At 37.4% G+C, this 27,603-nt stretch overlaps 1 protein-coding gene across 2 annotated transcripts in view; it reads right to left on the reverse strand.

Moving 5' to 3' along the window:
- LRRIQ4 (leucine rich repeats and IQ motif containing 4) overlaps positions 1-27,603 on the reverse strand; it is a 50,894-nt gene that overhangs the window by 15,158 nt on the left and 8,133 nt on the right. Inside the window, exons 2-5 of one of the 2 annotated variants that reach the window (XM_037841089.1) lie at positions 9,793-10,843; positions 7,410-7,583; positions 5,964-6,102; positions 4,001-4,197 (exon numbers count right to left, since the gene is read on the reverse strand). In XM_037841089.1, coding sequence (XP_037697017.1) covers positions 4,001-4,197; positions 5,964-6,102; positions 7,410-7,583; positions 9,793-10,812 — 1,530 coding nt within the window. In that variant the 5' untranslated portion in view covers positions 10,813-10,843. Of the gene's footprint in view, positions 1-4,000; positions 4,198-5,963; positions 6,103-7,409; positions 7,584-9,792; positions 11,114-27,603 lie in introns of those variants that run through there. The other variant, XM_037841097.1, reaches the window with a different exon arrangement.

The raw sequence follows: 27,603 nt of genomic DNA on the forward strand, positions 1-27,603 counted from the left end.
AGTACATATATATTGAAATAAATATTTTAATATAAATTACTTTCATTATTTGTCCTTTATGTTGCAGTTTGGTCATTATTTTATTTATTAAAATTATGTGTACTGGTAGATTATGTTATCCATGAATTTAATTTCAGAAGAATAAAGGAGGGATCACAAAATACTTGTTATGAAGGGGAGAAAGGGGCATTAAGTCTGATAGAGCTGAGGGCCACTGATAGAGGGCCTTGTAGACCAAAGACTTTGGCTCTTAACTTCAGGTAAAATGGAGAACTGTCCATCTCAGCAGAGGAGTGGCAAGATTGGATTTATCTTTTAACAACATCAGTCTGACTGCTAAGTAGAGGGTACATTGTAGAAAGAGCAGGCATGGAAATAGATTAGTTAGGGGGCAATGGCAATTATTTTGGGTGAAAAATGATGGGGGCTTGGACCAGTTGAAGAATAGGTGGACAGATTCCTGGTCTGTCTGGGGTATTGCTTTATCCATAGGTTCAGGAGGCGAGGAGAAAAGGACACTCCTTTACTGCATTTTGTAGGCAAGAAAAGCATGCCACAAGGCTCTTAGCTTTTGATTCCTGTTAGCGGCAGAGCAGAACTCTGGTCTTGAGAAATCTAATCCATAAATGCTTTTAATTCTAACTTTTCAGCCTTATATATTGCCTTTATATTAATAAGGTTTTTTTTAATTTTTTTTTTTTTTTAACTTCAATGGGGTATTTCTTGCCTGTTTCTTGGCTTCTTATCAGACTAAGAAATAAGGGACAATAAAAACAAAATTGTTAGGGCTGATATTTTTAAAAATCTCTCATTTAGCCCTGGGGATACAAAAGTAAGAGTTTCTTGTATCCCAGACATGCAAGAGTGGTTCAACTTAAGAAAATCAATGTAATACAACACATTAACAAATCAGAAGGGAAAAATCAAATGATCATCTCGATAGATGCTGAAAAAGCATTTGACAAAACCTAGCATCGTTTATGATAAAAACACTTCAAAAGTCAGGAATTGAAGGAAACCTCCTCAATATGATAAAGGGCATATATGAAAAACCCACAGCCAGTATAGTACTCAATGGTGAGAGACTGAAAGCTTTCCCTCTAAGATCAGGAATGAGACAAAGATTCCCACTGTCACCACTATTCAATATTATGCTAGAAATTCTACCCAGAGTAATTTGGCAAGAAAAAGAAATAAACGGCATCCAAATTGGAAAGGAAGAAGCAACACTCTCATTATTTGCAGATGATATGATCTTATACTTGGAAAACCCTGAGAAAGCAACAACACACCTACTTGAGCTAATAAACAAATTCAGCTAAGTGGCAGGATATAAGATTAATGCACTTAAGTGCTTCTGTACAGGAGAAATGACATAACTGACAAAAAAGATTCCATTCTTGACAGCAGCTAAAAAAATTAAGTACATAGGAATAAACTTAACCAAGTATGTAAAAGACTTCCACACAGAAAATTGTATAACTCAACTAAAAGAAACAGAAGGCGACCTAAAGAGATGGAGAATTATTCTGGAAAGGAAGGCTAAATGTAGTTAAGATGTCAATTCTACCAAACTGATCTACAGATTTAATGCAGTTCCCATCAAAATTCCAGAAATCCACTTTGCAGACTTGGAAAAGCTAGTCATCAAATTTATTTGGAAGGGAAAGATGCCTTGAATTGCTAAAAATATTCTAAAAAAGATAAACAAAGTGGGAGGACTTACACTGCCTGACTTTGAAGCCTATTACAAAGCCACAGTAGTCAAAACAGCATGGTATTGGCACAAAGATAAACATATTAATAAATGGAATTAAACTGAGAATTCAGAAATAGACCCCTAGATCTATGATTGACTGATTTTTGATAAGGCTCTAAAATCCACTGAATTGGGACATAACAGCCTCTTCAACAAACGGGGCTGAGAGAATTGGATATCTATTTCCAAAAGAAAGAAAGAGGACCCCTACCTCATACCCTATACAAAAATTAATTCAGCATGGATCAAAGATCTTAATATAAGAGACTGTATCATAAAACTCCTAGAAGACAATGTAGGGAAACATCTTCAAGACCTAGTATTAGGAGGTCGTGTCTTACACCTTACACCCAAAGCACAAGCAGTGAAAGAAAAAATAAATGGGAACCCCACAGAATTAAGAGCTTCTATACCTCAAAGGAATTTGTCAAAAAGGTAAAGAGACAGCCAATTCAATGGGAGAAAATATTTGGAAACCATATATCTGATAAGAGACTGATATTTTATATATATATAAATCTTACCACTCAACATTAGTACAAATAGCCCAATTATAAAATGGGCAAAATATGAAAAGACATTTCTCCAAAGAGGAAATATAAATGGCTAAAAAACACATGAAAAAATGTTCATCTTCACTAATTATTAGGGAGATGCAAATCAAGACCACAATGAGGTATCATCTCACACCAATAAGAATGACTGCCATTAAGCAAATAGGAACTACAAATGCTGGAGAGGATGTGGAGAAACTGGAACTCTTATTCATTGCTGGTGGGACTGAATAATGGTTCAGCCACTCTGGAAGACAGTTTGGTGGTCCCTTAGAAAACTATGTATTGAGTTATCCTACCATCCAGTAATTTCACTTCTAGGTATTTACCCAGAGGACCGGAAAGCAATGACACAAACAGATATTTGCATACCGATGTTCATAGCAGCATTGTGCTGGTTTGAATGTATTATGTCCCCCAAAACACCATTATCTTGATGTAATCTTGTGTGGGCAGACGTATTGGTGATTAGATTGTAATTCTTTGGGTGTTTCTGTGGAGATGGGACCCACCCAACTGAGGGTGATGACTCTGGCTGGATGGTTTCCATGGAGGAGGGTCTGGATTAAATTACTGGAGCACTATATAAGCTCAGACAGAAGGAGCAAGCTTGCTACAGCAAGAGGGACACTTGGAAGAATGCACAGAAGCTGAGAGAGGAACTGCAGTTTACAGAGACATTTTGAAGATGGCTGTTGAAAGCAGACTCTTGCTCCGGAGAAGCTAAGAGAGGACAAACACCCCAAGAGCAACTAAGGTGACATTTTTGAGGAACTGCAGCCTAGAGAGGAATGTCCTGGGAGAAAGCCATTTTGAAACCAGAACTTTGGAGCAGACACCAGCCACGTGCCTTTCCAGCTAACAGAAATTTTCTGGACATCATTGGCCATCCTCCAGTGAAGGTACCCTTTGTGGATGGACACTTTATGGCCTAAAGACTATAACTGTGTAACCAAATAAACCACCTTTTATAACAGCCAATCCATTTCTGGTGTTTTGCATTCTGGCCGCATTAGAAAACTAGAACAGGCATTGTTCACAATTGCCAAGAGATGGAAAGAACCTAAATGTCTTACATCAGATGAGTAGATAAAGAAAATGTGGTACATACATACGATGGAATACTATGCAGCAGTAAGAAGGAACGAGGTCATGAAGCATATGACAACATGGATGAACCTTGAGGACATAACGCTGAGTGAAAAAAGTCAGTTATAAAAGGAGAGATATTGTATGTTACCACTAGTATGAATTTTGTGAAAAATATAAAACAGGGGTATTATTTTGTAGAATACAGGGAACCTAGAGGTTGATAGCAACTAGTGAAGGGGGAACGATAATCTAACAAGAACAGATAAGCTACTGAGGGTAATCTTAATGATACGGGAATGCTCAGGAATGACTATGATTCATTAATTTTCTTGTGGTCCGATAGGAGTATGGGAAGTAATGAAGTTATTTTAGGGTATTCATTTTTCTTATTCCTTTGCTTTGTTTTGTTTCGAAAAGTTTTTTTTAATTTTTTTGATAAAGTTTATTTAAAAAACAAAAGTAAGAGTTTCTTCTCTCAAGAACAACAGGGTTTAAATGAATAAAGAACAGCACCATAGGATAATCTGTAATAGCTTTAACACCAACCCCTCTCCAAAGCAACTGTGAATGTATTAGGAAATTTTGCTGAATGTACCTTTATTGCCATTTTTGTCTTATTTCTTTTTATCCAAAGGTATCTCCATACAGCTTCATTGCCTTCAGCACACACTTCCATCGGAGGCTCTTCCATGGGATTGTCCATTAATGTCAGAACCTTTAGATTCACCAGGTTATCCAAATTCTCTGGAAGATGGGTGAGCAAGTTGTCCTCAAGCAATAATTCTTCCAAAGCTGAAAAGATTTTGTTTCATGGTGGATTTATCTTAAGACCAGCAAAATTAACATGAGCATCCTGGGAATATAATTCAGCTATAAAAAGGAATGAAGCTGAAGTTCTGAATTATGCGACAGGACCTTGAAGACATCATGTTGAGTGAAATAAGGCAGAAACAAAAGGACAAATATTGTATGATCCTGCTGATATGAAATAGTTAGAATAAGCAAATCATAGAGTCAGAAATTGGAATTCAGGTGAGCAGGGGCCAAGGTGGTGGTAGGGATTAGGGAGTTTGTGCTTTATTGGTACAGTATTTCTGTTTAGGGTGATGGGAAAGTTTTGGTCATGGATGGTGTGTGACAGTAGTACAACACTGTGAATGTAATTAACACCACTGAATTGTATATTTTAATGTGGTTAAAAAGGGAAAATTTTAGGTTGTATATATGCTACTAGAAAAAAAATTAAAAAAAAACCCCAAATACATAGGACTCTACAACACAAGCTGTAACTTAAACTATGGCCTATAGTGTAATAGTACAATTATAATAATACTGTTTCATCAATTGTAACAAAATAACTGACTAATGCAAAATGTTAATAATAGGGGAAACTGTGTATGTGAGGGAGGCTATATAGGAACACTATTTTCTGCATGATTTTTCTGTAAACCTACAACTTCTCTAATTTTCTTATTTTTTATTTAAGCATAGGCTGACTTTTCAGGTGGGCAGAGCACAGTGGCATCAGAATAAAGTGTTACAAAGAAAAAAAATGTGAATGCATGTTTAAAATGGGCAAGATAAATCCCCCCCCATTTTTTGTTTTTTTGTACTCCTGAATAAAAGAATCTTCCTCTTTTTAAAAAAGTGCATTCTTTAGTTCAGTAACAGAAGGCATCAGATTTTATGATGCAAACCAAAATCTCTTCTTTATAACTCATTTGAATCAAAGTTGTTGGAGCCAGTGTAAATAAATATTAGAGAGAGGAAAATATTAAACACTGAAAAATTTGACAGCATTCAATTCCTTCAGTTAACAAAGGATAGGATAAGAATATACGGTCAGGAGCTTTACTAAGGAGAATTGTATATCCAGCTCTGCCCCCAATTTTTTAATATCTTCTGGGTAGGAGACAGCATCTACTCTCTTACTCCTTTACCCTCCTTCATTAAAAGAGAACAGTTATAGTTTGAAACATGTCTTCAAACCTGGGGATTCAGCACGCTATGACAAAAAACATTTTTTTTCTGCCCCAGTAGGAGCCCAACAAAAGCTTGTTAAGTGGTTGGATGGGTTGACAGATGGACAGAGGAAGAATGGTTTAAACTAGTGGACAACCATGGTGGGTATTTAAATGTGAATTATGTAAGATTCCCCATACCAATCATGCAGCTGCACAAGTGCCTCTTGCCGATTTCACCATTCTGGGTTAATTTTTTTTACTTTTATTCAACTGATTTAGTGAACAAAATGCAAATTATTTTTGGTGGTGTAAAGAATGGATGAATGCTAATTTTCATAGCAGTTGCTATTTACTGCACTTTCAACTACTAATAAACAATCCAGTTGTCTTGGTGAGGCTCTTAGCTATACTAGCTATACTAATCTGGGCCCCTATTATTTCCCCAGGTCACTGTGAGCACTGAAAGAAGGTGATGGGGTAGGGTTCAGCTCTCCAAACACTGAGCTTGGTCGTTAGTAAAGTAAGGAAGCTGATAATCAGGAGAAACACTGGCCCCAAACTCTACCAGGCTGCAGATCTATTAAGATTACTCACCTCGAGCTTGGCAAATGGCATGTGGAAGTTCCTTAAGCAAATTGTGGCGGCAATCAAGAACTTCCAGGTTAGGCAGGGAACCCAAGGATATGGGCAAGTACTCCAGGTGATTGTTCTCTATATGAAGCTCTTTAAGGTGCTGAAGCAACATGAGAATATACCATAATGATCCTTAACTTGATAAATTAATTATAACAACCAGAATCACCAGTGAGTCCTATGCTCTTTCACTGGGGAATTATACATTTGGGATAAAGGGAAAAACACATTTAAAGGATTATCATCAAGAAATAATTTTATTTTAAAGTAAAGTTATTACTTATTCCCCATTTAAGCAGGGAAAAAGACAATGTGGGAATCTAGTGTTTATTTGTTTCACTAGAACTTTACGGAAAAAATAATTTGGATCATTTAACTACATTTTGCATTTTCTCCCTTTCAATAGCTAATTTTCTATGGAAATTGCTATGGAATTAGAGTTGCCTCAAATCTCCACTCAACATTATCCAAATGGAAATAGCTAAAATGCACAGATAAAGGGTATGGATGTATTCAATTTAACTATTGCAAACTCACTGGGCAAAAAATTTAATGTTTGCATTTCGCTCTAATATTTCAGAGAGTGCTACATGACATGTACAAGGAGCAGGATGATGATGGTGTTCTATGAGCACAGGGCAAAGGAACGGACATTTGGGAATAGGATTCCTGTGTCTTAAGTGAGAGCACACTGCCGAACATGCTGCTACTTGGTGCCATGACTGGGGGCTGTGCAGTGGCCCACCCTACTTTATCATTACTAAGAGTGAGGTAACAGGAACAGGAAAAAATAACAGTCCTTTAAAGTATGCCTACATAGAGACACACTGGTATGGGTACTTTGAATGAATTTGCTTTGCTAGGATTCAGCACCAAACCACAGATTCATCTTCAGCATGAACGTTGTGCACTAAATAAACCACAATTTGCCTGCTGCTGGACAGCAGGAGAAGCTGCCACCATGCAGGGACCGAGGTCATATCGCCCCTTATGGGGAGTCCTGAGCAACCAAAATACAGGTTCCAAGCCATGTCACCTGTGTGATCTTTAAATTCAAAATAGAATTTTCAGGGGGCTACTTATGGAAAGTGAAAATTAAATGGAGAGATGTATGAATCAATTTCTGCAAATAAAAGAAGCCAACCACACAGTGGAAAGATGTATGGCATTATATATTCAATAGTAATTACAATAAAATGTTCTTTGGGTATGGATCTGGAGGTTGTTCAGGAACACAGTGGAAGCTTCAAAATGTGATAATGACTGCTTGTTTGGAGCTTTGATGGAAATCTATTATCAGTTATTCCACATCCAGCCTGCAGGGACATCTCTATGTTTTCTCAGTATCCACTTACTTAAGGAGTCAGTGGCATGTGCTTCTTTGCTTGCTCATTTGGGGAGGCTTACCTGCAGTTTCCTAATGTGTTCTGGCATATAGGTCAGCTTGACTCCTTGATCTTGCCCCAGGTATAATTTCTCCAAAGACTCTATAGAAAAGACTTCCTCCGGAAAAGAAAAGAACTGATTTCCTGATAGTCCAAGTATCTTCAGGTTTGAAAGTAAACTCAAGTCTGAAGGTAACTAGAAGTATTCCAAAAAGATAAGTTACATTTCAGGTCAAGATTATTTTTAACAGTAAGAAAATAAATTAGGCTTTTGGTTTTGAGGCAGATTGTTAAACAAAAAGTAAAGCAATTTAGCATCTCATACTGATGAAAAGTTTGGACATCTGTTGGCATATATAAATAATTATATCTGTAGATGTGAAGTCTAGAGTTTCACTTTTTTACAAGCCTCTTTGTTCTTCACTTTTATGCACTGTTATAAACTGGAGCAATTCTTTACCTACTTTATTATACATTTATGAACTGTAGTGTGGCAAATACTTGACACCACTGAAAGAAAAAGTACTAGTGCTATTAGTGTAAAAATTACAATGATTATACTCACAAAAAATTCAATTATTGAAATTGGTAAATTTATCAATGCTACCCTAAAAGGCTTTAACTCAGCAATTTTGAAACATTAGTTGAAAGCAAATATATGTATATACTATTATTAATCAGTGTTCAATTTAGACTATAATGACTTGATTAAGACTATTAAAACTATTATATATTGTCATGTTCCATCTTCTAGTGAATATATAGGCTTGTGTACTCTGTGCAGTTACTGGATAGGCATTTGACAGACTATCAGATTTTACAAAGGCCCTCTCTTCTAACCCTTTAATACAGTAGTTGAATATCTTCCATAGCTAGCCATCCAGCTCATATTCAAACACCTCCTGGAATGAAAAGTTCATCAACTTCAATGGATTATCTCTAATCATCATGTTTTTTCCTTTTAGTCAGGTACAAATCTGCCTCACATTCACAACTACTAATTGTTCTTTTTATTGGCCATCTGAAACTACATGGAAAACTTCAATTCTATATTTGACAAAATCACACTACTGATTGTATTACAGAGATATCTCATTTTCTTATAGAAGGAAAAAGCCCAACTATGTATCTCAATAGCTTCTTAATTCGCACCAAACCACACTTTCCTTTATTTGGTTTAATTTACTAACTGGGAAAGTTCTCTGGCTTTAGCTCTTGGACTTTCCTTCCACTCATTCCCTAATCTGCCATTCTATTTTTCATGAAAACTGCTAGAGCTCAGCTCAGTTCCCAACCTCTCTATAGATGGGTGGAATAGACAGACAATTGGCAAACAGGTCACTCACATTTGTGAGAAAAAAGAAGGTCCAACATAGGGATAAGTTGTCTGTAAAAGTCTCACACATCTGGAATCCTTCATAAGACATTTTTCTTTTTTATTATAAAAGGTGAGGGCTCATTTCCTCACTATAAATGTTATAAAATTATAAAATTTTTCCAGTTTTTATTTATTTTTTAATCAGATTAAGTTAGTCTCTAGAGAAACTGATGCTTAAGCTTTCTTCTTTGACTATTTCAAATTGTGTGCATAGTTTTGTGTGATTTAAAAATTTTTAAATGGTATAATGTTCTGAAATTTGGTGGTTTTTAAAACATATATCTTGATTTTGAGATCTATCTACATTACACATATAACTCCAGTTCATTTAAATTATTGCAAACTTTTACATTTTATGAATATAACACAACTTATTTGCCCATAACCCTACTGACTGAAATTTAGATAATCTCCAATCTCTCCTTATAATAAACAGTGCAATAAACATTTTTGAATGTGCTGCCCTGTGCAAATTGGCAGAGCTTTAGGGATAAATCAATTTTTGCTGTTTCCCACAACTGGAATATTAAGGCCCAAGGGTGTATGTGTTAGAAAAATCTGCCATTTAAGGAAACCCTGATAGGAGGTGGTCTTTGCTGGAACTCAGCAGCTCTAAGTTGGAATCCTAGCTCTATCACTTACGGGTTGTGCGACCTTGGATAAGTTGGTTATGGCCCCTGTGCCTCATTTCCTTCATTTTTTATTGAGGATAATAGTATTACTTACATCAAAGAGTCTGAGAGGATTAAATGAGATAATCCATGTGCAGCACTCAGACCAGTGATTGCCTCATACATATTCTAAATAAACATTAGCAATCATTATAATCACTATTGTTAATTAGGGGAAAAGGGTAATATAAATTGCTACCCTGTTGGATGTATTTGTTAACCCTAGATTTTCGCCCATAAAGTCAGTATGAATAAACTTCTGAGATGGAGCTGATGTTTAGACATAGAACCGCACCAATTTAGGGCAGGAAGGGCCCTTAATAAGAACATAGTGAGAGACAGAAGGAAATCAGTACCTGCTGTATTTTATTATCATCCAGCACCAGGATTTCCAGTTTCTTCAGAGCACAGATCTGCAAAGGACAGGTTTCCAGATGGTTCTGGCTGAGATCCAGGAAGCGCAAGTTGACCAGACGCCTGAAGGAGCGCCGCAGCACCCGCAAGCCGGTGTTGCTCAGGTAGAGTAGCTGCAGCGAGGTCCACTTGCAGATGAGCTGTGGCACCTTCTCCATGTGGTTCCCACTCAACCCGATTTCCCTCATCACGGTCAGCTCGGAGAGGGTGTGTGGGATGGAGTGGAGGAGGTTGTGGGAAAAATCAAGCACCAACATTTTGCTACAGTGGCACAGAGACTCGGGTATAAAGAGTATTTTGTTATAAGCCACGTAGAACTTCTGCAGACTCGTCAGGTTGCCAATAAGTTCTGGGATGAAATTTAGACTATTCTCATCCAGGTCAATGACCTCCAGGTTGTAGAGAACACAGAGCTCCTTTGGGAAAACTTCGAATTTGTTTTGCTTCAGGTAGATCTCCCTCAGTTTGGTCTGGTTCACTATTTCTTTGGGCAGTGATCTCAGGAGGTTTCCTGTCAGCCCGAGCAGCTCAAGATGGTGAAGAGATTTACATATTACGACAGGAAACTCTCTCAGGTCAATTTTGTAGAGCCGCAGTTCGCGCAAGGGACGGATGCAGCTGATGACTTCCAAGGAGGAAAAAGGAAGAGGGTTGCTGCTCAAGTCCAGGCCCTCCAGCCTGCTCAGCATCCCCAGTTCCGGGCACAGGCTCTTTAGGTTGTTCTTGTTCAGGTAGAGGATCCTGAGATTCTTTAAATGTTGGATGTCCTTGGGAATTGTTTCAATCTGGTTATTTTCCAAATGCACTTCCTCTAATTCCTTTAGTTCTAAGATCTCCAGTGGGATGGTAGTAAGACTCTGATTCGAAGCATCAAAGAAGAATGTTCTAAAATTGACCTGTTGTGGACTATTTCTCTGATGAATTTTAAATAAACATTCTATTAATTTTATGTCCTTTGACATTATTTTGAAGGAAAGTTCAACTATTCAAAATCTGAAATATTGTAAGAAGAAAGAAAGAAAGAAAAAGCAGAATTTACCTGCCACCAGACTTGGTGTCTTTAAAAAAGAAAAAAACTAAAATTTAGTTCATTAAACTTAGAACTTGAAATTATTACACAACATAAAATTTAGGCTTTTGCATTTTATGTTGGGAGATGTGTAGACTCCTCTTTCTCCTAACAGATTGACTCTTAAATGAAAAGAAATGATTGTCTAATTTATTTCAGTTTTTAAAAATGTCTATTTTGGTTCTTTTTCCAGGTAAACTGTAGAAGATTTCAAAGATCATTGTTCCTACCATAACTATGAAAAAAACACTAGGAAAAAAAATCATATTTTTCAAAATTATATTTTTCTTTAAAACCATCATTGAGTAGTGGATACAAAGAAATTTAAAATAATTAAATCCCAGAAATGGACCAGCTCAGGGGGCACTTTCACGGCTAACAACATTTGTCAAGTTTGGGGAACTAGCAGGCGAAGAAGCAAGCCTTCCATAGGTATAGGCATAGGTAAAGAAAGTCTATTGATACCAGGAGAAACCAGCCTAAGTCTTAATGGCCATGTGTGGGTTGGTACAGTAGACTGGAATCTGGAGGAGTCCCTTTCCCCCACTAGACTTTGGCTAAGTGGCCGTAGGGGAGGTTGCAGCCTGGACTAAACACCAAAGAGAGATCCTGTAGAATCATGGTCTTGGATTCCTAAGCCATGCTGAAGGGAGGGGCTTAGATACCTAAACAAAACATTTAACATTGTGGTGAAGTGAAATTAACTAAAGCTGCAAACCAGCAGCAACTCAATTCAGCCCTAGATAAGACTGAGGAGATCACCTCCTTATCCTAGCTAGCTAATAGACAACAGAGTACACTCTTTCTGGGGAAAAATATTATCTCCTTTACTTACTGATCTTTTATACACAGTGACTGACAATACAAATTTATAAGATATGCAAAGAAGCAGGAAAACATGACCCACAATAAAGAGGAAAATAGTCAATAGGGACAGACTCAAAAGATGTTCCAGATGTTGGAATTAGTGGATAGGAACTTTAAAATAAGGATTATAAATATGTTGAAGAATTTTGAGAAAAGATGGACAAAATATGGAGACTTTCAGCAGAGAAATAGAAACTCTAAAAAACGAAACAAACGGAGATTCTAGAACTGAAAAATTCAATACCTGAATTGAAGAATTAATTGAATGGTCTTAACAGCAGCTTGGACATAGCAGAAGGCAGAATTAATGAACTTAAAACAAGTTAATAGAAACTATTCAGAGAGAAAAAAAAGAATGAAAAAAAACAGGACAGAATGTCAAAGATCTGTGTGAGGATATCAAATGGCATCACGTGCGTGTAAATGGAATTCTACTAGGAGAGGAATGTTGGATGAAGTAGAAGAAATATTACTACAAAACTGAAAATTTTAATTAATTTAATCCAAATTGATGAAATTATCAGCCTACAGATCCAAGAAGCTCAGTGAAACCCACGCAGGGTAAATACACAGATACATACTCAAAGTCACACTAAGGCACTTCAAAGTCAAACTGCTGACAACAAAAGATAAAGAGACAATCCTAAAGCAGTCAGAGGAAAAAAGACGTTTTATCTTCAGGGGAGCAACAATGAGAATGGTTGTTGACTTCTTTAGAAACAATGGTAGCCAGAACTCAACAGAATGACACCTGAAAGTGCTGAAAAGAAAAACAAACAAAAACTGTGGACCTACAAATCTGTATACGGCAAAAATATTCTTCAAAAATGAAAGTGAAATAATAACATTTTTGGGTAAATAAAAAATAGAAATCATCAGCAGAAAACTTGCACAAATTCTTCAGTCTAAAGGAAATACCAGATTGAAAGAACCAATCTGAAGAAAGAGTAAATGTATAGGTAAATATAAAATAAATTTATCACTAAAATACTGACTTTTAAAAGCAAATATAATGGTAATACATTGTGGACCTTACAACACATATAGAAGTAAATACATAGCTATGATAGCTCAAAGGAAAGAAGTAGAAGATTAGTGGAATTATACTGTGGTAGTTCTTACATTATTCTTTTTTTTTTATTTTGAAATAAATTCAAAGTTATATGAACAGTTGCAAAAACAATACTAGCCCCATACACAGAATTCCATCATACCCTGACCCCCCTCCCCCGATAGCTCAATCCACCAACTTTAACATGCTGTCACATCGCTATTTCTTTCCCTCCCTCCCTCCCTCCCTATCATCCACCATCTATTGCTCTGTCTTCTGAACATATGAGAGTTAGCTGCACACATCCTTGAACATACACTATAATTCACGTATACACTTCCCATGAACAAGAACATTCTTTTATGCAATTCCATAAAGTGCAACTAAGAAGTACAAGAGATTCAACAATGATACAAAGCTTACATTCTATATCTCCTTTTCCTTATGTCTCAACTTTGTCCCTTTGAGCCACCTGTCCTCTATCCTCCAACCCCATCCAAGTTCATCCTTAGCATTCAATTGTCATCTAGCTAGACTGTCTTTTTTTTTTTTTTTTCAGTTGTGGAAACATAGATACAGCCTAAATCTTCCCATTCCACCTCCTCCCTAGCCTTCCATTAGTGGGATTAATCATGTTTAGAATGTTGTAATGCTCTTTCCCACCATCCATTACTCGAAATTTCCCTTCACCTCAAACAGCAACCCTACACTCATTTCTTAACTCCCCATTGCCCCTTCCCCCATTTCTCTTAACTCAAACTCTACTTTTTATCTCTATGGTTATACTCTCTGCTAACTTCTTTGTGTTTACTGTGGGGCTTACAATTAACCTCTTAAATCCATATCAATCTTGTTTTTCTTTGATACCACCTTCACTTAAATAGGACACATAAACTATGTTCCTATACTCCTTCATTCCCCCACCTTTATATAGTTGTCTAAAATTACATATTTTACATTGAGTTCAAAACCACTGATTTGTCCTTAGAGTTTGTGTATTTTATATCAAGTAGGAAGTAAATAGTGGAGTTACAGTTCAAAAATTATTGACTTCTATTTGTATTCCATTGTGGTTGGAGAATGTGCTTTGAGTATATTCTTTTTTTTGTTTTTAATTTCTTGAGGCTTGTTTATGTCCCAGCTTATGGTCCCTTCTGGAGAAAGATCTGTGATCACTAGAGAAAAATGAGTGTCCCAGTGATTTGGGATGTAAGGCACTATATATATATCTGTTAAAATTCTCTATATCTCTTTCTCCTTTCTTTGTTTCTCTGTTGGTAGGGCTCCCTTTAGAATCTGAAGTAGGGCAGGTCTTTTATTGGCAAAGTCTCAGCATTTGTTTGTCTGTAAAAAATTTAAGCTCTCCCTCAAATTTGAAGGAGAGTTTTGCTGGATAAAGTATTCTTCGTTGGAAATTTTTCTCTCTCAGAAGTTTAAATATGTCATGCCACTGCCTTCTCGCCTCCATGGTGGCCGCTGACTAGTCACTACTTAGTCTTATGTTGTTTCCTTTGTATGTGGTGAACTGCTTTTCTCTTGCTGCTTTCAGAACTTGCTCCTTCTCTTCAGTATTTGACAGTCTGATCAGAATATGTCTTGGAGTGGGTTTATTTGGATTTATTCTATTTGGAGTTTGCTGGGCATTTTTGCTTTGTGTATTTATATTGTGTATAAGGTTTGGGAAGTTTTCCCCAACAATTTCTTTGAATACTCTTTCTAGACCTTTATCCTTCTCTTCCCCTTCTGGGACACCAATGAGTCTTAAGTTTGGACATTTTATTTTATCTATCACATCCCTGAGATCCATTTCGATTTTTTCGATTTTTTTCTCCATTCTTTCTTTTGTTCTTTCATTTTCTGTTCTGTGGACTTCTAGGACACTGAGATGTTGTTCAGCTTCCTCTAGTCTTGTATTGTGAATATCCAGAGTCTTTTTAATTTGGCCAACAGTTTCTTTTATTTCCATAAGATCTTCTATTTTTTTATTTACTCTTGCAGTGTCTTCTTTATGCTCTTCTAGGGTCTTCTTTATGTCACTTATATCCTGGGCCATGGTCTTCTTGACGTCCTTTAAATCCTTTGCCATGTTTTCATTCCTCGATTGTACTCTTTGATTAATTTTGCGAGGTACTGTGTATCTTCCGATATCCTGATTTGTGTGTTTGGAGTTGGATTCTCCATATCTTCTGGTTTTATCATATGCATTAAGATTTTCTGTTGTTTTTGGCCTCTTGGCATTTGTTTTGCTTGATAGGGTTCTTTCAAGTTGTAAAGAAAAAAGGGATATTGATCTAATTTTTCAGAAACACAGTTTGGTGATGTACACTTTCTCTAACTAACCAGCAGATGGTGTCTGTGAGTCACCTATATCCCTCAAGTCAGTTCTCAACCTTGTTCCCACGGTGTGTGGGGAAATGATTCTTGTGGGTTCAGTTGGAGAACTCAGTTTGGGTGTGTTGCTGGAGCCGTCTGCTCTGAATATGGGGCATGTGTATGGGTGGCCAGAGAAGAAGGGCAGTTTTAATGTTCAAATCCCCCAGGTTCCCGGAGATTCAAGGCCGCCGCAAGAGTCTAAGCCTTCATTTCAATTCAGCCCCAGACCCTCTCTCTCGCTGATCCACAAACCACCGGACTTGGCGTAGCGTCCCTGGGTTCTCCGAGCGGGTCCCCCCTCCCAGCTGCGATCCTCCAGGAGCTCAGCCGAGGGAATGCCATGCTACATCATCAGTGTGCACCCTCCCTCAAGGGAAGCCCCGGGCCGCCAGGCTGTGCGGCAGCACGCTCTCAGCCTGAAGCAAAAATGGCCAAATGGGGCGTCTCAGCTCCCTCCTCCTCGCACAATTCCTCCTTCCCAGCTCCGGGACCACTGGCAGGGCTCTGGGCTGTGGGCACGGCCCCGGACAGGAATTTATCCAGCCCTCCGGGGGTCCAGCCGCTAGCCGTGGGGTTTCTTTCTGTTTCCGGCTCTCCCCTCCATTCCCCTGGACCCAAGGGTATCTGCAGCGGGCTATCTTCCCGGCCAGACACCGAGAGGCTGGCCCAGCCCCCTCTTGCTGTGTTTTACTGCGTGGTTCCCACAATCGCAGCTGCAGCCGCTCCTGGGTTTTTCTCTCTCTCTCTTTTTTTTTTTTTTAAAAAGAGCCAGCCGGTCTCCAAACGCTGAACCCTGGCTTCCCTAGACTGCCGCGTGGCTGTGGGTCTTCCAGCCAGCCTACTCACTCATTTCAGAATGCCGACTCCTGGTTTCACCAAGTATACGGCCCCTCTGGAGCTAGGAGCCCTAGTCCAGCTGGTGCATCGCTGTAACCAGTATTCTGGGTCACTTTCTGGTTTTTAGCTAGTGTTTTTCATGGAGGCATTTTTTTTGCCCTGTCTCAGCTAGCCCCCATCTTAGTTTCTCCCTTACATTATTCTTGAACTGATACAATGTTAATTCAAGGTGGACTATGATAGATTAAAGATGCATATTGTAATGTCAAATGTAACAACTAAAAATAAAGAGGTATAAATAGAGGTGATAAAATGAAATACTAAAAACACTTGATTCAACCAAAAAAAGGCAGAAAAGGAGGAATAAAGGAAAGAGTATAGGGGGAAAAATAGAAAACAACTAGCAAAACCAAATCAGATCATTCATTCTGTTAAATGAAAATGGAATAAACACTCAATTAGAAGATAGATATTGGAAGACTGAATAAGAAAAGAAAGACCCATAACCTATATGAGAACATAGAATGGAAATGATATACAAAAACCGTGCAAACAGTAATTGCAAGAAAGCTGGTGACAAGGCTTCTGGAAGATGGCAGTTAGGAGAGACAGGGCAAAAAACATCTCCATGAAAAATACTAGACAAAAGACAGAAAGTGACTCAGAACACCAGTTCCAGTGATACACCAGCTGGACAAGGTCTGCTAAATCCACAGGGACCATGTACTTGGTGAAACCGGGAGTCTGTGTTCTGAAATGAGTGAATGAGCTTGCTGGATAACCGGCAGCCACGCTGCAGTCTGGGGAAACTGGGGGTTGGCATCCCGAGTTGGACGAGTTTTAAAAACCCAAAAGCGGCTGCAGATACAGCAGCGAGAACTGCATAGTGAAGCGTGGTGGGAGATGCGTCCCCACAACCTGTGGGCATGCCTCAATATCTGGCATGGACAACAGCATTTCGCACACCCACTGATAACTGTCTTGGAAGTAGGAAGGCAGAGGTTAGTGAAAAGGGGAAAATAACCACAGTCTATACAGCCATCTTCCTGGCAGGCTGGGAACGCTCCTGCCCGGCACTGGCGCTGCAGCCCAGAGCTGCACCAAACAACCCAGCGTGATGGTAAGTGTTTCCAGCAATAGGTGTACACGCCACAATATCTGGCATGGATGATATCCTTTTGCATACCCGCAGCCAATTGTCCTGGAGCTAGGAAGGCGGAGGTGTGCAAAAAGGGGGAAATTAACACATCCCATACAGCATCCTTTCAGCAGACTGGGAACACCCCTGTGGCCCAGAACTTCCCTTGGGAGACAGTGCTCACTTGTAATGTGGCACAATTTTCCATCAGCAGAGGCCCTAGGAGGGCATAGCTTCGAAGAGGGACCCACTTGGAAGTCCCAGAGACCATATACCAATACCAAGGATTTGTGGGTCAGCAGCAGAGACAAATTGTGACGAGACTGAACTGAAGGTTTAGACTTTTGCAACAGCTTTAAATCTCCAGGAACACCTGGTAGATTTGATTATTAAAGCTGCCCTCCCTCCCTAACTGCTCAGACACACGCCCCACATTCAGGGCGGGCAGCACCCATGATACACACAAATTTGGTGTACTAATTGGACCCCCACAAGATTCAGACCCCCACTCACCACAAAGACAAAGTTGGGGAGAACTGGCTTGAGGGGAATAGTGGCTTGCGGACATCACATGCTGGTTAGTTAGAGAAAGTGTACACCACCAAGCTGTAGATCTGAGAAATTAGAGATTAGGCTTTAAATAAGCCTACATATCCTAAAAGAGCCCTATGAAGTTAAGCAAATTCCAAGACGCCAAAAGCAACATAAAATTTTAAAGCATATGAAGAAACCAGATGATATGGATAACCCAAACCCAAACACCCAAATCAAAAGATCAGAGGAGACACGGTACTTGGAGCAATTAATCAAAGAACTAAAGACAAACAACGAGAACATGGCACAGAATATAAAGGACATGAAGAAGACCCAAGAAGAGCATAAAGAAGAAATTGCAAGAGTAAATTAAAAAAAAAAATAGATGATCTTATGGAAATAAAAGAAACTGTCGACCAAATTAAAAAGATTCTGGATACTCACAGTAAAAGACTAGAGGAAGCTGAACAGCGAATCAGTTACCCTGAAGAAGACAGAATGGAAAGTCAAAGAACAAAAGAAAGAATGGGGGAAAAATCGAAATGGATCTCAGGGATATGAGAGATAAGATAAAACATCCAAATATAAGACTCATTGGTGTTCCAGAAGGAGAAGAGAAGGGTAAAGGTCTAGGAAGAATATTCAAAGAAATTGTTGGGGAAAACTTCCCAAACCTTCTACACAACATAAATACACAAATCATAAATGCCCAGAGAACTCCTTATAGAATAAATGCAAATAAACTCACTCCGAGACATATTCTGATCAGATTGTCAAATACTGAAGAGAAGAAGCAAGTTCTGAAAGCAGCAAGAGAAAAGCAATTCACCACTTAAAAAGGAAACAGCATAAGACTAAGTAGTGACTAGTCAGTGGCCACTATGGAGGCAAGAAGGCAGTGGCATGACATATTTAAACTTCTGAGAGAGAAAAATTTCCAACCAAGAATTGTTTATCCAGCAAAGCTCTCCTTCAAATTTGAGGAAGAGCTTAAAATTTTCACAGACAAACAAATGCTCAGAGAATTTGCTAACAAGAGACTTTCCCTACTTGAGATACTGAAGGGAGTCCAACCGACACAGAAACCAAGAAAGGAGAGAGAGATACGGAGAAAGGTTCAGTACTAAAGAGATTCAGTATGGGTATGTTAAAGGACACTAAGAGAGAGGGAAAAACATATCTGACAAACATAAACCAAAGGATAGGATGGCTGAGTCAAGAAATGCCATCACAGTAATAATGTTGAATGTAAATGGATTAAACTCCCCAATTAAAAGATATAGATTGGTAGAATGCATCAAAAAATAAGAACCATCAATATGTTGCATACAAGAGACTCATCTTAGGCACAGGGACACAAAGAAATTGAAAGTGAAAGGATGTAAAAAAATATTTCATGCAAGCTACTGCCAAAAGAAAGCAGGAGTAGCAATATTAATATCAGATAAAATAGACTTTAAATGCAAGGATGTTATGAGAGATAATGAAGGCCATTTGTCCTAGTTTTGCTAATGCTGCCCAGATGTAAAACACCAGAAATGGATTGGCTTTTATAAAAGGGGTTTTATTTGGTTACACAGTTACAGTCTTAAGGCCATAAAGTGTCCAAGATAACGCACTGACAATCAGGTACCTTCACTGAAGGATGGCCAATGGCATCCAGAAAACGTCTATTAGATGGGAAGGCACATGGCTGGCATCTGCTCCAAGTTCTGGTATCGAAATGGCTTTCTCCCAGGACATTCCTCTCTAGGCTGCAGCTCCTCTTCAAAATGTCATTCTCAGTTACTCTTGGGGGCATTTGTCCTCTCTTAGCTTCTCTGGAGCAAGAGTCTGCTTTCAGTGGCCATCTTCAAACTGTCTCTCATCTGCAGTTACCCTCTCAGCTTCTGTGAGTTCTTCAAAGTGTCCCTGTTGGCTGTAGCAAGTTTGCTCCTTCTGTCTGAGCTTATATAGTGTGCTAGTAAACTAATCAAGGCCATCCTGAATGGGCAGGGCCACACCTCCATGGAAATTATCTAATCAGAGTTATCACCTACAGTTGGGTGGGTCGCATCTCCATGGAAACACTCAAAGAATTACAGGGTCACATCTCCATGGAAACACTCAAAGAATTACAATCTATTCAACACTAATATGTCTGCCCTACAAGATTGTATCAAACATAATTGCATTTTGGGGGACATAATACATTCAAACTGGCACACCAATACATACTAATAAAAGGGGCAATTCAACAAGAAGAAGTAACAATCATAAATGTTTATGCAACTAATAAAGGTGCTACAAAATACATGAGACAAACACTGACAAAACTAAAGAAAGCAACTGATGTTTCCACAACTGTGGGAGACTTCGACACATTACTCTCTCCTACAGATAGATCAACCAGACAGAACACCAATAAGGAAATTGAAAACCTAAACAATCTGATAAATGAATTTGATTTAACAGACATATATAGAACATTACACCCTGAATCACCAGGATACACATTCTTCTCTAGTGCTAATGGAACTTTCTCCAGAATAGATCATATGCTGGGACATAAAAAAGCCTCAGTAAATTAAAAAAAAAAAACTGAAATTATTCAAAGCACATTCTCTGACCACAATGGAATATAATTAGAAGTCAATAACTGTCAGGGACTTAGAAATTCACAAATACTTGGAGGTTAAAAAAAAACAGTACTAAACAATCAGTAGGTTAAAGAAGAAATAGCAAAAGAAATTGCTAAATATATAGAGATGAATGAAAATGAGAACACAAATATCAAAACCTATGGGATGCAGCAAAAGCGGTACCGAGGGGGAAATTTATAGCACTGAATGCATACATTAAAAACGAAGAAAGAGCTAAAATCAAAGAACTAATAGAGCAACTGAAGAAGCTAGAAAATGAACAGCAAACCAATCCTAAACCAAGTAGAATAAAAGAAACAAGGATTAAAGCAGAAATAAATGACATAGTGAACAAAGAAAAACAATGGAGAGAATAAATAACACCAAAAGTTGGTTCTTTGAGAAGATCAACAAGATTAACAATCCCCTAGATAGACTGACAAAATAAAAAAGAGAGAAGACCCAAATAAACAAAATAATGAATGAGAAATGTGACATTACTGTGGATCCTGCAGAAATTAAAAAAATTATAAGAGGATACTATGAACAACTGTATGCCAACAAACTGGATAATGTACAGGAAATGGACAATTTTCTGGAAACATATGAACAACCTAGACCAACCAGAGAAGAAACAGAAGACCTCAACCAACCAATCACAAGCAAAGAGATCCAATCTGTCATCAAAAAACTTCCCACAAATAAATGCCCAGGGCCAGATGGCTTCACAGGGGAATTCTACCAAACTTTCCAAAAAGAACTGACACCAATATTAATTAAACTCTTTCAAAATGTTGAAGAAAATGGAACACTACATAACACATTTTATGAAGCTAACATCAATCTAATACCAAAACCAGGCAAAGATGTTACAAAAAGGAAAACTACAGGCCAATCTCCCTAATGAATATAGATGCAAAAATTCTCAACAAAATACTTGCAATTTGAATCCAAAGACACATTAAAAAAATCATACACCACGACCAAGTGGGGTTCATTCCAGGCATGCAAAGATGGTTCAACATAAGAAAATCAATGTATTACAACACAATAAACAAATCAAAAGAGAAAAATCAAATGATCATCTCAATAGATGCTGAAAAAGCATTTGACAAAATCCAACATCCCTTTTTGATAAAAACACTTCAAAAGGTAGGAGTTGAAGGAACTTCTTTAATATGATAAAGAGCATATATGAAAAACCCACAGCCAGCATAGTACTCAACGGCGAGAGACTGACAGCCTTCCCTCTAAAATTAGGAATGAGACAAGGATGCCCACTGTCTCCACTGTTCTTCATCATTGTGCTGGAAGTGCTAGCCAGGGCAATCTGGATAGACAAAGAAATAAAAGCCATCCAAATTGGAAAGGAAGAAGTAAAACTGTCATTATTTGCAGATGATATGATCTTATATCTGGAAAACCCTGAGAAATTGACAATACAGCTACTAAATTGAACAAATTTAGCAAAGTAGCAGGATACGAGATTAATACACATAAGTCAGTAATGTTTCTATATGCTAGAAATGAACGAAGTGAAGAGCCACTCAAGAAAAAGATACCATTTTGAATAACTAAAAAATCAGTTACCTAGAATAAACTTAACCAAAGATGTAAATGACCTATACAAAGAAAACTATATAACTCTACTAAAAGAAATAGAAAGGGACCTTAAAAGATGGAAAAATATTCCATGTTCATGGATAGGAAGGCTAAATGTCATTAAGATGTCAATTCTACCCAAACTCATCTACAGATTCAATGCAATCCCAATCAAAATTCCAACAACCTATTTTGCAAACTTGGAAAAGCTAGTTACCAAATTTATTTGGAAAGGGAAGATGCCTAGAATTGCTTAAAACCCTCCAAAAAAGAAAAATGAAGTGAGAGGACTTACACTCCCTGACTTTGAAGCTTATTATAAAGCCACAGTAGTCAAAACAGCATGGTACTGGCACAAAGACAGACATATTGATCAATGGAATTGAACTGAGAATTTGGAGATAGACCCCCAGATCTATGGCCTACTGATCTTTGATAAGGCCTCCAAAACCACTGAACTGGGACATAACAGTGTTTTCAACAAATGGGTTTGGGAGAGTTCGATATCCATATCCAAAAGAATGAAAGAGGACCCCTACCTCACCCCCTACACAAAAATTAACCCTAAGTGGATCAAAGACCTCAATATAAAAGACAGTGTCATAAAACTCCTAGAAGATAATGTAGGGAAACATCTTCAAGACCCTGTATTAGGCATTGACTTCCTAGACTTTATACCCAAAGCACAAGCAACAAAAGACCTCAACCTGAGAAGTTTCTGTACCTCAAAGGAATTTGTCAAAAAGCTGAAGAGGTAGCCAACTCAAGGGAAAATATTTTGGAAACCATGTATCTGAAAAAAGACTGATATCTTCCATATATAAAGAAATCCGACAACTCAATGACAATAGTACAGACAGCCCAATTATAAAATGGGCAAAAGATATGAAAAGACAGTTCTCTGAAGAGGAAATACAAATGGTAAAAAAAAAAAAAAAACAAAAAAAAAAAAACATGTGAAAAAATGTTCAGCTTCACTAGCTATTAAAGAGATGCAAATTAAGACCACAATGAGGCACCATTTCACACCAATTAGAATGACTACCATTAAACAAACAGGAAACTACAAATGCTGGAGAGGATGTGGAGAAATTGGAACTCTTATTCATTGTTGGTGGGACTGTATAATGGTTCAGCCACTCTGGAAGACATTCTGGCATTTCCTTAGAAAACTAGATACAGAGTTACCCTTTGATCCAACAATCGCATTTCTCGGTATACACCTGGAAGATCTGAACGTAGTGACACGAACAGATATCTGCAAACCAATGTTCATAGCAGCATTATTCACAATTGCCAAGGGATAGAAACAACCCAAATGTCCTTCAACAGATGAGTGGATAAATAAAATGTGATATATACACACAATGGAATACTACATGGCAGTAAAAAGGAATGATGTCATGAAACATATGGCAACATCGATGAACCTTGAAGACATAATGCTGAGTGAAATAAGTCAGGCACAAAAAGAGAAATATTATATGCTACCACTAAAGTCAACATTGAAAAATGTAAAATAAATGGTTTATAATGTAGAATGTAAGGGACCTAGCGATAGAGAGTAATTAGTGAAGGGTGAACGATAACATAACAAGAACAGATAAGTTATCATGGGTAAATTTAACATTCTGGGAATGCCCAGGAATGACTATGGTTTATTAATTTCGGGTGGGTATGGCGGGAACAAGTTCACAAAAATCTTGCTATCTTAGGTTATCTGTCTTCCTTATTCCTTTGCTGGGTTAGAGTCTGTACATTTTCTTGGGAAGGAGTAGGAACATGTTGGAAGTAAAGTAGTTATTTAACGTTAGTTGTCTTTTTCTTATTCCCCTGTTTTGGTTTGTTTGAAATGTTTTTTTTATTGTCTGTTTAAAAAAAATTTTTTTTGATATAGTTCATAGTTAATTTCAAAAAAAAAAAAAAAAAATCAATGAAAAAATATGCAGAGCTTCCCTGAAGAGCTGGGGGAGAATGCAAGGGTACTGGGCTTCCCCACCTCGATGGTTGCTGATGTGCTCGCAGACATTGGGGATTGGCAGTTTGATGTGCCAAGCCCTCTATCATGGGACTTGCCCTTGGGAAGACTGTTACTGCAAAGGAGAGGCTAGGTCTGCTTATAACTGTGCCAAAGAGTCTCCTCCTGATTCCCTCTTTGTTGCTCAGATATGGCCCTCTCTCTCCATCTAAGCCAACTTGGATGAAATCACTGCCCTCCCCCCTACATGGGATCTGACAGCCAGGGGAGTGAATCTCCCTGGCAACTTGGAATATGACTCCCAGGGAGGAATCTAGACCTGGCATTGTGGGATGGAGAACATCTTCTTGACCAAAAGGGTGAAGTGAAAGGAAATGAAATAAGTTTCAGTGGCTGAGTGATTCCAAAAGGAGCTGAGAGGTCACTTGGGTGGGCACTCTTATGCACAATACAGACAATCCTTTTTAGATTCTAATGAATTGGAATAGCTAGCAGTAAATACCTGAAACTATCAAACTACAACCCAGAATGCTTGAATCTTGAAGTCGATTATATAAAAATGTAGCTTATGAGGGGTGACAATGTGATTGGAAAAGCCATATGGACCACACTCCCCTTTGTCCAGTGTATGGATGGATGAGTAGAAAAATGGGGGCCAAAAAAAAAAAAAAAAAAAAAAGGCACCCAGTGTTCTTTTTTACCTTAATTGTTCTTTTTCACTTTAATTTTTATTCTTATAAAAATTAATTGTGTGTTTGGTAATGAAAGTGTTCAAAAGTTAATTTTGTTGATGAACACACAACTACATAATGGTACTGTGAACAACTAAATGTATGCTCTGTATGACTGCATTGTATGTGAATATATCTCAATAAAAATGAATTAAAAAAAAGAAAGCTGGTGCAACTATATTAATAACAGAAAAAGCAGAGTTTAAGACAAGGAGTATTACAGTTAAGAGAGACATTTCATGATAAAAGCGTTACTCATCAGAAAGATACAGCAATCCTAAACAAGTACGTATCCAATAACATAGCTTCAAAATACATGAAACAAAAATTGCCAGAACTAAAAGAAATAGACAAATACACAGAATTGGATATTTTAACACATCTCTCTTAGTAATTGATAGAACAAGCAGAACATAAATAAAAAAAATAAATAAATGAAGATTTAGAAGATGAAAAGAAAACATTATTAACAGATTCAACCTAATCAACATTTATAAACCACTACACAGAGTAACTTTTCAAGTAAACACGAAACACCACCAAAACAGATGTTATGCTGGGTCATAAAGCAAATCTCAATACTTTTCAAAGGGCTGAAACAATACAGAGTATATTCACTGATCACAATGGAATTAAACTAGACAGCAATACTCAGAAGACATCCAGAAAATCCCAAAATATTTGTGAATTAAGCAACACATTTCTAAATAACCTATGAAGTAAAGAATGGAAATTAGCAAATATTTCAAAATGCATAAAACACAAAAAATTAAAAATTGTGAAATAAAGCAGTGCTTAAGGGGAAATTTATTACTTTAACACATGAAGGAGAAAAGAAGAAAGGTTTAAAATCAGTGACATTGGCTATAGTAATATTAGATAATATTAGATAATAATAATATAGTAATATTAGATAAAATGGACTTTAAGTAAAAAACAGTTACAAGAGACAAAGATTGTCATTATACAGTGACAAGGGGGAAAATTCAATAAGAAGATCTAATAGCTACAGATATGTATGTACCTAACAGCAGAGCCCCCAAAATACATGAAGTTAATACAGATTTGAAAAGAGAAGTTGATGGTTCTACATTAATAGTAGGAGACTTTAACACACAACTCTCAATAATGGATAGAACATCTAGTCAGAAGATTAATAAAGAAGTACAGGACTTGAAACCAACTAGTTTCAAGGACTAAACCATCTAGAACTGACAGACATACATAGAACACTGCACCCAACAAAAACAGAATGCACATTCTTCCCAAGTGCACATGGATTATTCTCCAGGATAGATAATATGTTGGTTCATAAAACAAGTTTCAATAAGTTAAAAAATATTGAAAACATACAATGTATATTCTCAGGCCGCAAGAGAATGAAGCTAGAAATTGATAACGAAGGAGAAATGGAAAATTCACAAATATGTGGGAATTAAACAACATACTGTTAAACAACCAATGGGTTAAAGAGGAAATCAAAGGCAAAATCAGGAAATATTTTGAGGCAAATGAAAATGAAAACACAACATATCAAAACTTATAGGATGCAGCAAAGGCTGAGCTGAGAGGGAAATTTATAGTTCTAAATGCTTAGATTAAAAAAGAAGAAAGACTTCAAATCAGAGACCTAACTTCAAAACTGGAAGAACTAGAAAAAGAAGAGCAAACTGAACTCAAAGTGACCAGAAGGAAGGAAATAACAAGGGTTAGAGTGGAGATAAAGAAAATAGAAAACAAAACAAGAGAGAATCAACAAAAACAAAATCTGGTAAAACTGACAAATCCTTAGCTAGACCCAAGAAGAAACAGAGAAATCTCAACAAACAAATTGCTATTAAAGAAACTGAATCAGTAATCAAAAACCTTTCAACAAAGATAAGCCCAGGAACAGATGGCTTCACAGGGGAATTCTCCCTAACATTCCAGGAAGACTTAACATCTGTCCTGCTCAAACTCTTCCAAAAAATTGAAGAGGAGGGAACACACTCTAATTCATTCTACAAGGCCAACATCACCCTCATAGGAAAGCCAGATAAAGATACCATAAGAAAAGAAAATTATGGACCAATATCTCTTATGAATATAGATGCAAAAATCTTCAGCAAAATACTAGCAAACCAAATCCAACTGCATATTAAAAGAATTACACACCATAATCAAGTGGGATTTATTCCTGGTGCATAAGCATGATTCAACATAAGAAAATCAATTAATGTAATATACCACATTAACAGAATGAAGGAAAAAACCACATGATCATCTCAATTGATGCAGAAAAGGCATTTGACAAAATACAGCACCCTTTCTTGATAAAAACACTTAGAAAACTAGAAATAGAAGAAAACTTCCTCAACATGATTAAGGGCATATATGAAAAGCCCACAACTAACACCCTACTTAATGGAGAAAGCATGAAAGCTTTCCCTCTGAGATCAGGAACAAGACAAAGATGCCCAGTGTCACCATTATCATTCAATATCGTACTGGAAATTCTTGCCAGAGCAATTAGGCAAGAAAAAGAAATAAAGGGCATTGAAATTGGAAAGGAAGATGTAAAACTTTCCTGATTTTCAGATGGTATGATCCTATATACAGAAAATCCTGAACAATCCACATAAAAGCTCCTAGAGCTTAATCAATAAAGTCAGCAAAGTGGTGGTGTACAAGATAAACACCCAAAAAATCAGTAGGGTTTCTATATGCAAACAACAAACAATGGGAAGAAGAAATCAAGAAAATCCATTCACAATAGCCACTAAAAGAATCAAATATCTAGGAATATATCTAACCAAGGATTAAAGGACCTGTACCCAGAAAACTACAAAACATTGATAAAAGAAATTAAGGAAGACCCAAATCTTTCACAAATTCCTCCAGACAATAAGGAAGAGGGAACACTTTCCAACATTTTTAAGAAGCTGGCAAAATCCTGATACCCAAACCTGATAA

Source organism: Choloepus didactylus, chromosome 1 (genome assembly GCF_015220235.1).
Source record: "Choloepus didactylus isolate mChoDid1 chromosome 1, mChoDid1.pri, whole genome shotgun sequence".
Classification (NCBI taxonomy): domain Eukaryota; kingdom Metazoa; phylum Chordata; class Mammalia; order Pilosa; family Megalonychidae; genus Choloepus; species Choloepus didactylus.